General features: G+C 42.1%; 1 protein-coding gene across 7 annotated transcripts in view; it reads left to right on the top strand.

Moving 5' to 3' along the window:
- The first annotated feature begins 432 nt into the window (after nt 1-432).
- The window catches only part of ankrd22 (ankyrin repeat domain 22), a 66,763-nt gene continuing 52,682 nt past the window's right edge, over nt 433-14,513 (top strand). For 3 of the 7 annotated variants that reach the window (XM_078565962.1, XM_078565961.1, XM_078565964.1), the window contains exon 1: nt 437-759. In XM_078565962.1, coding sequence (XP_078422088.1) covers nt 739-759 — 21 coding nt within the window. In that variant the 5' untranslated portion in view covers nt 437-738. Of the gene's footprint in view, nt 760-14,513 lie in introns of all 7 variants that reach the window. The other 4 variants (XM_078565959.1, XM_078565960.1, XM_078565963.1 and 1 more) reach the window with 3 other exon arrangements.

The following is a 14,513-nucleotide window of genomic DNA, read 5'->3' as shown; positions in this document are numbered from 1 at the left end:
ATTTCAGATCACAAGAACTTGCTGTGTAGAAACGTTTTGTAAATATTTGTAATTCGGGAAACAACGCACGATGAATATTATTTCCAAGTTTAATTGCAAAATAGCTGTGGCGCATTTTATTTTAAAAACGTTTACACTTTAATGAATTGGAGCAAATTGACACCAGCTTTATTGGCAATTGTGAGTTTGAACAGAGGAGGAATATCAGGACTGACATTTATGCCCAAAAGGAGCTGAGCACAACAGTTTTGTAAAGCTGGTTAATCGTGGGATGTTCTCTTTTCGGAATAAGCTAGTAAAATAATTGAGTTGGTCCCGCTGTCAACATGTTAATCTCGTAAAGTCTGACACTGAATAAAAATGCAGTTCTCAACCTAAACCTGTACTAACTGGTTCCTTCACATTCCAAAACTAACACTACTCCAGTTACCCGAAGCTTAAATACAACCTTGCCCAATGTACAGGCTAGGAACCGACACTCCCACTGTGTGGTCACCTCCGATATCGATATAACCGGTTGTTGAAAGCCAGGGCCATTTCTTTGCAATAGGTTTAAATATTTGCATTTTACGGCCGTTGGATAAAGCTCCAAAGGACTGAGGGAATCAGTAAGGCAGGGAGTGTTCCCCTCGGTTTATAGTTACTATTGGGACACACACAGCAGGCTCCGCCAAGAGAGGCAGAGTTCGAGTTTCATCTGTACACTGCTGCCTGGTGCGTGGAGAGTCCAGGGCACAGATGGGAATCTTGTACTCCGAGGTAAGTACAGACATTGACCTGAACTAACTGCTCGTGACAAGAATCCGCTTTGAACTGTTCAGTAGATCAATGGTTGAGTGGAATTGCTGTGTGAGATGTCACCGTGGATTAATGTTAAAATACCTTTCCTGTGTGTAGTGCATGATTCCGCCAGAAACTTTAGAAACCATTGTGAAAACATCTTAACCAACTTGGTTCTGGTTACACTCACCTTTGCCAATAAGGTGAAACTTCAGATGTCGATGTGTGACGTTAGACTGAAGAAATGTTATCTGCGTTTTTTTTATCTGAGAATTTGTTACATTTGTGAGTTTTTAAATCTCCACTCGACTGTTCTGGATTTCAAAATGTGGTAAAATAAATCTTGGGCCCTTCCTATTGGACTCTGCAAATCCACTGGACGAAGTAATCAATGTGTTGGCCTGTTTCCAGCCCAGTGGTTTGTGCTAATAAATTTCTAAGGAGCTGTAAAGTAAGGTGTGTCCAGCTCCAGGAATGAGGTATTCAGTCAGTCTCAAAACAACTCCCTCCTGTTGGCACTTGTCAAATATGTTGGGCTACTATACATGCTGGTTTATGAACAAAGAAGAACAAAGAACAAAGAAAAGTACAGCACAGGAACAGGCCCTTCTGAAGCAAAGCAAGTTGCAGATATTGGGCAATGGGAAAACATCACCTCTTGGAAACACTGGGCAGATCAGTGGAGAAACATTTCACATTATCAGAACTGTCAGAGCCCTCTCCCAAATGTTAAATTCCTCCTTGCGTGCCTGTATTCCTGCTTTTGTTTCACATACTCTTTGTGTGTTTTCTAAACAACTTGAACCAGTAGAATCATTGGCCTCTTTCTGTGCTGTCACACTCATTCAGAATAGCAATGCCTGTACCACCACCTGTGAAAGAGTTGCCCAATTTAATCTCACACACAGCATTTTACCCATAAACCTGAGTCCTCTTCAAGTACATGTCCAAGTGACTTTTGAAAGTTTCTACAGAATTTGATTCCTCCAAACTTTTGGGTAGTGTGTCTTAAGCCTCTGGGAAGAAATTCCCTTTAGTTCTTTTGTCAGTTACTTTAAATCTATGGTCTTTGGTTACTTTTTTTCATGTGATGTGGGCATCACTGGCCAGGCCAGCATTTATTGCCAATCCTTGGGTTGAGAGGAGTGGCAGGCTGCAGTAAAGGGTAAGTAACGGAGAGAGCTCTTCAACGTGGAGATGTCCTCTCACCATTTCTTTTAAGTTTAAATTGCAAAGCAGGAAAAACAGCCAGGTCACCCACAATTTGGGGGAATCCCTCTATAGGGTGGCCTTTGGTTTCAGCTGCACCAAGGCAGATAGGGAGGCCATGTAGGCCTGCCAGGAGTGCTGACCCCTGATCTGCCTCTTGCTGCCTGCCTCCAGGTAGTTGAACTTACCCATCATTTGGGGAAACTGGAGGCCGACAGAAAAATTCTGTGCCCTTAACAAGCTCATAATGAGTTTTGCTGGGCCGCAAACATGCCTAAAATGGTTGGCCTCTGGAATGATATTGGAAAACCACCATGCAGGCCAGCGCCAGTATTTTTTAATCCCTGTCCGCCTTCATCACTGACCTCGGCAGGGCCCGAATATCCTGCCTTTTAGAGGAAGGCTGCTGAAGGCATTACCTGGAGACTGAATCAGTGAGAACTATCTCAATGTTCTGTACTAGGAAACAGCCCTGGTATCCTGGGGATATATATATCCCAGAGGGATACTTGGACACATTTGGGGGTTTATAACACTCGATTCTGTCAACAGTCATTACAGCACAGGAGGCTATTCAGCCCATTGAGTCCATGCTGGAATGCTGTAGAGGAATCCCATTGCCCTGCACTATCCTTGTAGTCCTGCAAGTTTTGTTCCCTCAAGTGCCCATCCAATCTCTTTTTGAAATTATTAAGGCTCTTTGCTTCCATCACCCATTTAGGCAGCAAGTCATTACCATTCCCTGCATAAAAAAGATCTTCCTCACTTTTCACCACCTACAATTTCTGCCCAAAACCTTAAATATGTGTTCCCTAGCCTTTGCACCATCAGCCAAGGGGAACAGTGTTCTTTATCTAACTTAGCTAAACCAGTCATAATCTTGCACACTTCTATTGAATCTCCTCTTGATCTCCTTTGCTCCAAAGTAAGCAACCCCAGCGTCTTTACCCAATCTTGTAGCTAAAATCCCTCATCCTTGGAACAATTCAGGTAACGTGCTGAAACTCTTTGCAGTCAGGTCAATGCAATCTGTCTGCTAGGGATAGAGTTTGGAATCAATATCTGAATCTTGTTTTAGTTTCCTGGCACTGATTTCAGAACCATTGGTCTTAGTTGTCATTCCCCCAACATTGCAGTGTCCGACTCTAGATGTGCCTGTTGGTGTCCTTCATTGGCACGATTCCTAGAGGGATCTGAGGAGTTTGAATTGTTGCTTTACACCCCCTCTTTCTCTTTGTATGCAGCTGTCCTAAGTAGCATATTTATATTTAATATTAATAATTATAGATCTGTTGCAGATATTTTGCAGCAGAGACAGTATCAGGTGTGACATTAAGAAACACAATATAAATGGATGAACCTGAGTGACAATTTAATCCACTTCTCCCTGTTCACCAGATCCAATTATATTGGCCGCCAACTGAATGGGAATTGTCTGTGTAATTCGGGGGGAGTAACACTCTGAATTGAATAAACCAAAGGCTAAAACTATGCTCAACGTGAGCTCTTTATAACTGTAGATTTCAGCGGAGCTCCTAGCTGGCAGCACCACTTGAGTCTGATCACTGATATTAAACACCAGCTTTTAGTTGGTGTAAGCCCTTTTCTTGGAAGCCTAAGGGACCACGGACCTCCAGTTCAGAACCCCCAGGTTATACCGTCTCTCCATGTGGTTTCTTTCAAAATGCACCACTTCATACTTATTAAAATGCATCTGCTATGTGTATTTTACCAGTCTGTACATGTCCTCATAATATTTGCTGGTTATCCTGTTCACTCTGCCAAGTTTTATATCACTGCAAACTTCAAAATTATTTTCACCATATCCAAATCAAGGGTATTTATATTTTTAACAAGCGATGCTTAGGTACCCTCTGTACACTTTGCTCCAGTCAGGAAAACATTCATTCTCCTCTGCTTTCTGCCTCCTATCCCTTAGCCAATTGTGTGCCCAACTTACCACTCTCCCTTTAATACCAAGTGATTTCAATTCCTGAATAAGTCTGTTATGTGCTCCTTTATCAAATTTTTGAAGTCCATACGTACATCATCCATCATCTACTGCACTATCTTCATCAGCTCTCTGTTAAACTCAATCATTAGTCAGAAATAATTTGCCTTTAACAAATTGATTTTAATTATCCCTTATTAACCCATGTTTCTTCAAGTGATAATTAATTTTGTCCTTGACTACGGTGCTCAGTAGGTTTCCCTGCAGTTACCAAGTTCATTTCTCTATCTTTTGAAAAGGGTGCAACATTTGAAATCATCTAGCAGCGCACACATCCAAGGAGGTCAAAGGTTTTTTTAAATTTATTCATTTACAGGATGTGGGCTTCGCTGGCTAGACTAGCATTTATTGCCCATCCCTAATTTGCCCTTGAGAAGGTGGTGGTGAGCTGTCGCCTTGAACTGCTGCAGTCCATATGGTGTAGGTACACCCACAGTGCTGTTAGGGAGGGTGTTCAGGATTTTGACCCAGCAACAGTGAAGGAACAGTGACATATTCCCAAGTCAGGATGGTGAGTGACTTGGAGGGGAACTTCCAGGTGGTGATGTTCCCAGCTGTCTGCTGCCTTTGTCCTTCTAGATGGTAGTGGTTGTGGGTTTGGAAGGTGCTGCCTTCATAAGTTTTTGAGTTTCTGCAGTGTATCTTGTAGATGGTGCACACTGCTGCAGCTGTTCGGTGGTGGAGGGAGTGAATGTTCGTGGAAGGGCTGCCAATAAAGTGGGCTGCTTTGTCCTGGATGATGTCAAGCTTCTTGAGTGTTGTTGGAGCTGCACTCATCCAGGAAAGTGGAGAGTATTCCATCACACTCCTGACTTGTGCCTTGTAGATGGTGGACAGGCTTTGGGGAGTCAGGAGGTGAGTTACTCGTCACAGGATTCCTAGCCTCTGACCTGCACTTGTAGCCACTGTATTTATATTACTAGTCCACTTCAGTTTATGGTCAATGGTAAACCCCAGGATGTTGCTAGCGAGGGATTCAGCGAGGGGCGCTGGTTAGATTTTCTCTTGTTGGAGATAGTCATTGCCCGGCACTTGTGTGGCGTGAATGTCACTTGCCACTTATCAGCCCAAGCCTGGATGTTGTCCGGGTCTTGCTGCATTTGGACATAGACTGTTTCAGTATCTGAAGAGTCGCAAATGGTGCTGAGCATTGTGCAATCATCAGCAAACATCCCCACTTCTAATCTTATAATGGAAGGAAGGTCATTGAAGCAGCTGAAGATGGTTGGGCCTGGCTTCTTGTATCTCCACCCAAGCTTCCCTTAGGATGTATCCCATCTGGGCCACATGACTAGTTGATGTTGAGCGATACTAACCTATTTACTACCTTTTTATCCTATTCTTTATCTCTTCCCCTCTCTGCTCCTTCACTGCAACATATTTGTCGTCAACCTTTTTTCTGTTTTATTTTAACCTCTATTTCTTTGTCATTCAGAGAGCACTAGCATTGAATGCCTCATCTTTCTTCATTATAGGAAGATACTTAGTTTGTACCTGAACGTTTGTACCTGAAATATCATCTCCGTGATGGCTTCCCATTGCTCCATAACTGTTTCCTGGCCAAGCTTTGTTTCCAGGCCACTGAAATTATCTCTTCCTCCAGTTGGGTATTTTTGCTTTTGATTTTTCCTTGTCCCTTTCACTAACTGGTTTATTATGATCACTATTACCCAGATGCTCTCCCACTCCTGTATGCTCCAGTTGTTCTTGTTCACTCCCCAGAACCAGATCCAACTCATATATATTCTTCTCACTATGAAAAGGAATACAAAGTGCCTAATTAACAAGTCTGCCACTGCCTCATTAGTTATTATTCTTGTGTGCTTCTGTTTCTCTTTAATGAGCCTGTATTTGTATAGTCCCTTAATATGGCCTTAAGCACTTTACAACTGATCAAGATGCAGTCATTATGTATGCAAACACAGCAGCCACTTTGCATGGGGAATTAATGAAAGATTAGACAATATGTTTTCAGTGGTTGAGTTGTGGGAAGAATGTTGGACAGGATACCAGCTCTTCATTGAAGAACCATGCAGTCTTTTACCTCCACAACAGTTTGACATCTCATCCAAAAGATTACACTTCCAACACTGAAACACACACAGCATTGAAATGTTAGGCTATATCCTGTCCTTGGATCCAGAATGAGACTTAAACTGGCATTTTTTTGTCTCTGAGGCAAGAATGCTTCAACCGCTTAACTGTACCAAACTGATCATACTTGAATGGGTACAAAGCCGTAACTGCTCTCAAAAGTATGCTCAGAGCATTTCAAACTTTGTGGAAGCTCAATATTTTTAATATATAAAGGAAGAAAGATTCATTTTTCTTTTACAATCCTTTACACCGCTGTCCATGCAAACCACCACCCCCCATCTCCAAACTGCTTTTCCTTTCAAGTCCTTGAATGTGTCCTTGCCTTCCAAATCCATGCTCATCTTTCCCAGAACTCCATGCTCAAATCCGTCCAATCAGGTTTCTGAAACAACTTTTTATTAAAGTCGCAAATGACAACAAATGTGACCTTGACAAAGATAGACTATCCCCTGTTTACCTGGTTGGGAGTGTGTTGCCATCGAAGGACATCATTCTCTTCCAGATGCAACTCCAGCTGTGGCCACCATTCTCAGTGGCACTGCTTGAGCTGCTAGCCATCCGATTGGCCAGCAGCCTCTGGGGAGAGGGTGAGGAGGGGATGCCATCCTTAATAGCAAGCAATTAGTTGCCTGAACCCTGTAAAATGCGGCTCTGGGTCCCAGGGTTGCCACCAGCTTTCAGGCCTGTCACTGGAACCCCTGCCACAACAACAAAATTCAGGCCAGTAAGTGGACTGAACATGGTCAATCAAGTAAAGACCGTACTGATGGTAAGTGATTGAGGTTGAAGAAGTGATTGGGACTTCTGAACGAAGTGAGGGATTATGGTTAAAACAGGAAATTATAGTAAAGTCATGAACTAATAACTGGAAAGTCTGTTGAAACCTTTAACTGGAACAGAAGTCAAAGAAACAGGATGTTTGAAAACACTTCTGTTTTTAAAGGAAATAAAAGCAAAGAATGTCGGCCACGAAACATTTGATGAACACCGAAGGGTATGAATTAGGATGGGTTTATTTTTGCAGGAGAGACCAAACTCACTACCATCAACAGGAGCTCATGGTGAACAGTCCTGATAACCCAGTGTAGTTTACAAATTAATTTTCAACTGGTTAAAAATAAACTTGTACCCATGGTGGAGAGTGAAACAATGAAAAATATTGTAGATTCTTGAAATTCAAAATTAAACACACAATGTTGATTGAAGAGCTCTGAGATGCAGAGGGATCTGGGTGTCTTAGTGCATGAATCGCAAAAGGCCCAGTATGCAGGTACAGCAGGTAATTAGCAAAGCTAATAGAATGTTATCATTTATTGCGAGGGGAATTAAATACAAAAGTAGGGAGGTTATGCGTCAGTTATACAGAGCACTAGTGAGACCACATCTGGAGTACTGTGTACAGTATTGGTCACCTTATTTAAGGAAGGGTGTAAATGCATCGGAAGCAGTTCAGAGAAGCTTTACCAGACTAATACCTGGAATGGGCGGGTTATCTTATGAGGAAAGGTTGGACAGGCTCGGCTTGTATCTGCTGGAGTTTAGAAGAGTAAGAGGCGACTTGATTGAAAAATATAAGATCCTGAGGGGACTTAACAGGCAGATGTAGAGAGGACGTTTCCTCTTGTGGGAGAATCTAGAACTAAGGGTCACTGTTTAAAAATAAGGGGGCCGCCCATTTTTCTGAGGGTCGTGAGTCTTTGGAACTCTCTTCTTGAAAAGGCGTTGGAACCAGAGTCTTTGAATATTTTTAAGGCAGAGGTGGATAGATTCTTGGTAAGCAGGGGGATGATAGGTTATTAGGGGTAGGCGGGATGCAGGTTTGAGTTTACTATCAGATCAGCCATGACCTTATTAAATGGCGGTGCAGGCTCAAGGGGCCGAATGGCCTACTCCTTGCTCGTATGTTCGAAAATGCCCATCTAGTCAGGCAGCATCTGTGCAAAGAGGGGAAAAATGGGAATTAACCTTTTCTTCGCTAAACTTTCACCAGAACTGTGAAACATTGGGCTGAATTTTAACCCCATGGTTACGGGAACAGAGGCAGGGAAGGCTGGTAAAATAGTTGGGGGGCCGAGTCAGGCCAGCGCCCCGACTCTGTCCCATCGCCAGGGAGGTTACCTGGGCAGGCTCCACGGGGGCGGGCAGCCGATTTGCATATTAAAGGCCACAATTAGGGGCTGTTAAGTGGGCATTTTGCCAGTGATGGGGCAACCCCCTCCAATAGTGTTGGTAGGCTGAGCCTGATCCAGACAGGAAAGGCAGCCCTCCATAGCCTCAACAAGCCTTCCAGAGGGCTTTTCCCTCCAATTGGTGTGGCCTTCTGCCCTTGGTCTTGTGAAAGGGAAATTGTGTTTGACTAATTTACTTGACTTTTTTGAGGAAGTAACAAGCAACATAGATAAAGGGGAACCCGTGGATGTGGTGTACTTAGATTTCCAGGAGGCATTTGACAAGGTGCCACATTAAAGGTTACTACGCGAAGAGCTCGTAGTGTCGGGAGTAATATATTAGCATGGATAGTGAATTAGTTAGCTAACAGGAAACGGAGTAGGCATAAATGGGTCATTTTCGGGTTGGCAGGACATAGCGAGTGGAGTGCCACAGGGATCAGTGTTGGGGCCTCAACTATTTATAATTTATATCAATGATTTGGACGAAGGGACCAAATGTATAGTTGCTAAATTTGTTGATAGATTGGAAAGTAAGTTCTGAAGAGGGCATAAGGACGAGTGGTTATAGATAGCTTAAGTGAGTGGGTAAAGTTTTGGCAGATGGACTATAATATGGGAAAATGTGAACTTGTCCACTTTGGCATTAAGAATTGATGTGGAGAGAGATTGCAGAACTCTGCAGTACAGAGGGATCTGGGTGTTCTAATTACAAAAAGTTAGCATGCAGGTACAGCAAGTGATTAGGAAGGAAAGTGGAATGTTGGTGTTTATTGCAAGGGGAATGGAATATAAAAGTAGGGGTGTTTTAATACAGTTGTACAGAGTATTGGTGAGACCATATCTAGAGTACTATGTACAGTTTTAGTCTCCTTATTTAAGAAGGACATAATTACTTTAGAAGTGGTTCAGTAAAGGTTCACTCGGCTGATTCAGGGGATTGAGGGGGTTATCTTATGAGGAAAGGTTGAACAGGTTGGGCCTGTATCCACTGGACTTTAGAAGAATGCAAGGTGATCTTATTGAAACATATAAGATCCTGAGGGGACTTAACAGAGTGGATGCTGAGAGGATGTTTGCCCTTATGGGAGAGACTAGAACTAGGGGGCATAGTTTAAAAATAAGGTACCTGTCATGAAGATGTAATAACTTTCATAATGTTGTTGGAATTTATTGTAAAGTCGAGTAATAATTGTGTGTGGTGAATTAAATTAAAGACAGTTGGTCTGAAGGCTTTGATGTAAGAAGAGAAGCTAGGTTTGAAATGTTAAATAGGTAAACATGGGTGAAGTTTTAGAATGTGAGGTGTAAAGGGAACATTTGCATTTTTAAATAAACCAGAGTGGCTTGAATTCAAAAGAGGGGGTGAAATGTTACACCTAGCCAGGAGAAGTTAAGAAAGTATGTTTATTTTCCCCAAAGATTACTGGTAAAATTAGTACTATGATAGGTTTTTATTATTAAAGAGGTAAAGTCCAAAGACATAGGGTTGAATGTTGCCCTTGACGGGTAGTCCCAACTGACTCAGCGGCAGGCGGGCAACCGATCGCTGCCGCTGAAATGGGCCCCGCCGCCATTTTAAGTGGGTGGGCCAATTAAGGCCCACCCAGTGTGATGCCCAATGGGAAGCGCTATGCGCTTCCTGTGCGGGCGGGGGGAGGGATTCCCCAAATGCGAGAGTGCGCTCTTTCGCGCGCATGCGAAAGAGCGCACATCTCCCTGAGACTAAGTGCTGCCTCAGGGAGATTGCTGAAAGTTTTTGAAACTCTAAAAATAGAAAAATAAAAAAATCATGAACATGTCCCCTTCATGTGACAATGTCACACGAGATGGGACATGTTAATAAATATCACAAAAACTTAAATAAACTTTTTTAAAACCAACATGAAACCTCATCCCGCTGGCGGATGAGGTTTCACGTTTTTTCAGAAGCCCACCAGGTTTCTTGGCCTGCCCGCCAACCTTAAGGTTGGATGGGCAGGTCCTTTAATTGTATTAATTATCCTGTCAATGGCCTTAATTGGCCATTGTCAGGTTGGCGGGCGGACAGCTGATTGCACTGTGCCCCCGCCTTTCTGAAGATTTAAGTGGGGCGGGATGATGTCAGGGATTCCCCCCGACGTCATCCCGCGTCATTTTCATGTCGGCGAGCGGGCCCCACCCCCTTCTCGGCAACGGAAAAATTCAGCCCATAGTGAAACAATAGGAATTTGCATTCAAAGTGGAAAATATGTATGAAGGAGAGAAGGCTGTATGTAAGGGCAGGCATTTTAAGATCAAACACGAGTTTGAAAATCCTCCAGCATCTAAGCCTCAATCTGCTGTCTACAAGGAACCAAAGCTGAGAAACTCATTTTGAATTTGACTGTCCAGGGTGTGTGCTTTGCCTGGGTCTGTTTAAATCTGTGTTTTACCATTGTCTTAACGGAGGTATAGCAGGGAGTCAGATTAACCGAGGGTTTTGATTTATAAGAGTAGTCATTTGTAAACCTATGTATGTACTTAATCATTTTTTAATTTAATAAATGTTTAATTTAGTTTTTTTAAGAAACCTATAAAACTCAGTCTTATTACTACTGAATTCAAGGCACGCATTTCAAAATAAATACAAATTGTAAAATAGTTGTGGCAGTTGTTTCAAATTTACCTCTGGGATTTGAACAGCTCAGCATTTCCCATCTGCTGTGCCATAACAGGGTCTCCCATTTAAGACAGATGAGGGGAATGTTTTTCTCTTAAGAGGGTTGTGAGCCTGTGGAACTCTCTTCCTCCGAGCACAGAAGAGACATTTTCATATTTTTATCCATATTTTTAAGGCCAAGGTAGAAGGATTCTTGACTAACAGGGGAGTCAAAGGATATCGGGGTTGGCAGAAAAGTGGTATTGTGGCCACAATCAGATCAACCATGATCTTATTGAAAGACGGAGCAGGCTCAAGGGGCTGAATGGCCTGCTCTTGCTCCTAATTCGTAAGTTCGTATTGGCTGTTTGTATCTAATGGGGAGGTTGTGTTAGCGTGGAGAAGTAAGCCCTGTGGTGATTAATAAACAGTATCTACCAAAGCATCCTAGTCTGTGTCTTCTCTAACAAGTGTTACATGGATTCTTTAAGTAAGAAAGATTGAAGCAAAGTCAAAGAATATGACAGTTCTGCCTGTTTCCGGTTTGCTGACGGTAACAAGGGTAAATCACCTTCAGTACTGATGTTGTATAGAGTGAAATACCTTCACTGTTATCTAAGCCTTCAATGAAAAAGGCCCAAATGAAGATGGACATGGAACATGATAAAGCAATGGTCTTTGGGAGATCTGTAGATTTACAATTTACACAGTCAGGACATTATTGTATTCCTTTAAGACCTATCATCTCTAGACAGAATGTTAGAGGTATTAAGGGCAGCTGGGGATAAGGATTTAAAGGAGAAGCAAATTATTACAAAATGACATTGACAATTTGTACATCCCTTTGGCCATAGGTTGAAGATTCTGTTAAACGATGCAGGGGTACTGGATGAGGAATACACTAGACTTCTTGAGAATATTAGTGAAAAATATGATATTTGTAATTAGTACAGGAGAACGTCACCATGATCAGTAGTATGTCTTCCATTGGCGAGAGACTTCAATCAAACCGTAGGGAAGGATCGCAAAGTATGGAAATAAAGGAATAAAAACATTTTTCTTCTACATTTTGTAGATGTAGCGACTAGATTTAGTTTGTCAATGATAATATTAGTAAAGACAAAGAAGTAATTATTGATTAAGATAATGGAAAAATGGATAAGAATGGGGCGAGGAGCACCAGCTAAATTCTTAACGGACAGTGGAGGAGAATTTGCCAGTGAGGAATTTGGGGGTATGTGTGAAAATTTGAATATTGTAGCAATGCACACAGCAGCAGAAAGTCTTATTAGCAATGGGATGTGAGAGAGAAATTACACCGTGATTGACAAAATGCTCTGAAAATTTTAACTGATGAATCGAATTGTAAATTCACAACTACTCTAGCATGGGCAGTACATGTGAAAAACATGCTTCAGATGGTTGGGGGCTACAGCCCCTATCAATCTGAAGATATCTTCAATAATGTGGGACCATCCCCTGACTTTGGAGGGGACTACCATTAGCTCCATTTTTGCAGAACATTTGAATGACATGTACGCAAGGAGGAGAGCATTTATTAAGGCAGAGGTTTCAGAAAAAAATCAGGAGAGCTTTTGAGTTATCAAATCAGACCATCAGAAATGAATTTTAAGCCCGGGGACATGGCGTATTTTAAAAGAGAAAGACAGAAAGAATGGAGAGGCCCAGGAAAAGTTACAGGCACTGATGGCGAAACGATAATCTTGCAACATGGTAAACAAAATATGAGTACATTCCACATGGTTTACTGGCACTGATTACACATTGATGGAACCTGAACAGATGATGGAAACTGAAGATACACCATGTACCTTGCACACATATATGCCGGACCCATACGAGCAGCAGATTGTGGGAGATAATGTGCTAACAAAGTAAACCAAGTGATAGTGAAGATCAGGATAGGGCAATTTATTACCAAGATCAACTACCAAAAGTTGGAACTCAGGTGGTATATATATCAGAAGGGGCTAGTGAGTGGAGGGAATCCACCATAGTAGGAATGGCAGGAAATGCCACACGGAAATGCAAAAACTGATGGAATGTACAAGACAAGGAGCAGACTATCAGATCTATGGATTGGTAGAAGGAAGTCAAAATGTGGAAAGCCAGTGAACATAGTGTAAGTTCAGGCAGTGGGCCTAATGGTGATCACAGCCTAAGGAAAAGATCAAGAACTTGTGAAAGGAAGTCTAGTCGCAGGAGGGACAGGTCGAGTAGTAGTAGTCCAGATAGGGACAGGAGATCTAGTAGGGGATAAAATAAAAATACTGCGCATGCTGGAAATCTGAAACAAAAACAGAAAATGCTGGAAAAACTCGGCAGGTCCAGCAGCATCTGTGGAGAGAGAAACAGAGCCAATGTTTCAAGTCTCTGTGACCCGTCTTCAGAGGGGTCTAGTAGGGGACATAGTTTAACAGGAACAAGGACCAAAGAACAAGTGAGGTGTGACACAAGAACTAGGAGTCCTCACAACAGAGAAGCTGTAGTGACTACTAACAAGTTAGATGGTAAATTGGTAAAGGAGGCAAAACAAAAAGAGAGAGTTTGGTTAGTTTGGAGAGTTTACACAAAAGTGCCGGACAAAGGACAGCCAGCAATGCCCCATAGATGAATATGTACAGAGAAAGTATTTCCCGATGGTACGTATAAGGCTAAGGCCAGTCTTGTAACTTGGGGATTTGAGGAACAACTGGGCGACCAGGAAGTTAAGAGTAGACTCCCCAACAGCTGGAAAAGTAAGTTTGAGGATTTTCCTGGCACTTTTAGCGACACACTCATGGGAATATAAATCCATTGACTTCAAAGCAGCATTTTTGCAAGGGGAACAATTTCCAAAAAAAAACTATTCTTAAAGCCTCCAAAAGAAGCTGGAGATATAGAGGAGAAATTATGGAGGTTTAAATAAGTGTGTTTACAGACTAAACAATGCATTCAGTGTGTATGGTATTTTTCAGTTAGGTCTGACCTACTGAAAGCTGGTTGTCTTCAGCTAAAAGCAGATCCAACAATGTTATATTGGAACTGTGAAGAAAAACTATCAGGCATTTTCTTAATGTACGTTGATAATTTCCTGTGACAGTGGTGGAGGAGGTTAGTGGTGGAGAGAATCTGTGACGCTGGAGAAATTTGTGATAAAAAAATGGAATTCAAAATTGGAAGTCAAGGTTCAGGAGCTTTTAGGTATATAGGGGCGAATGTTAGGCAGACTAAGTTGGGAATAACCCTGAATCAACACTCTTACGTAGAGATTGTTAGTAGGATCCCGATTAAATCAGGCCAGATCCCGTCAAAAGGAAGACTTCACAACCAAGGAAGAAGCAGATCAATTAAGAAGCTTAACTGGGCAATTAAACAGGTTATGGACACAAACTAGACTGGCTGCGTGCTATGATGTATTAGAATTGAGCACCATGCTAAAATATGCTACTGTTGGAAGTGCTAAAAGCAAATAACATTGTAGAAATTAAATTTAGATGAATGTATGCTGAGATTTCCAGATGTGAGTGACCCAGAAGGGATGAATTTAGGCATTTTTAATGACGCCTCACATGCTAATCTCCCCAAGGGTTATTTGAGTACAGCAGGATCCATTATATTTTTAGTG

The sequence above is a fragment of the Cetorhinus maximus genome, chromosome 20 (assembly GCF_964194155.1).
Source record: "Cetorhinus maximus chromosome 20, sCetMax3.hap1.1, whole genome shotgun sequence".
NCBI classification, from domain to species: Eukaryota; Metazoa; Chordata; class Chondrichthyes; order Lamniformes; family Cetorhinidae; genus Cetorhinus; species Cetorhinus maximus.
The sequence above is the reverse complement of the archived record's forward strand: the minus strand, read 5'-3'. Positions and strand labels throughout refer to the sequence as shown.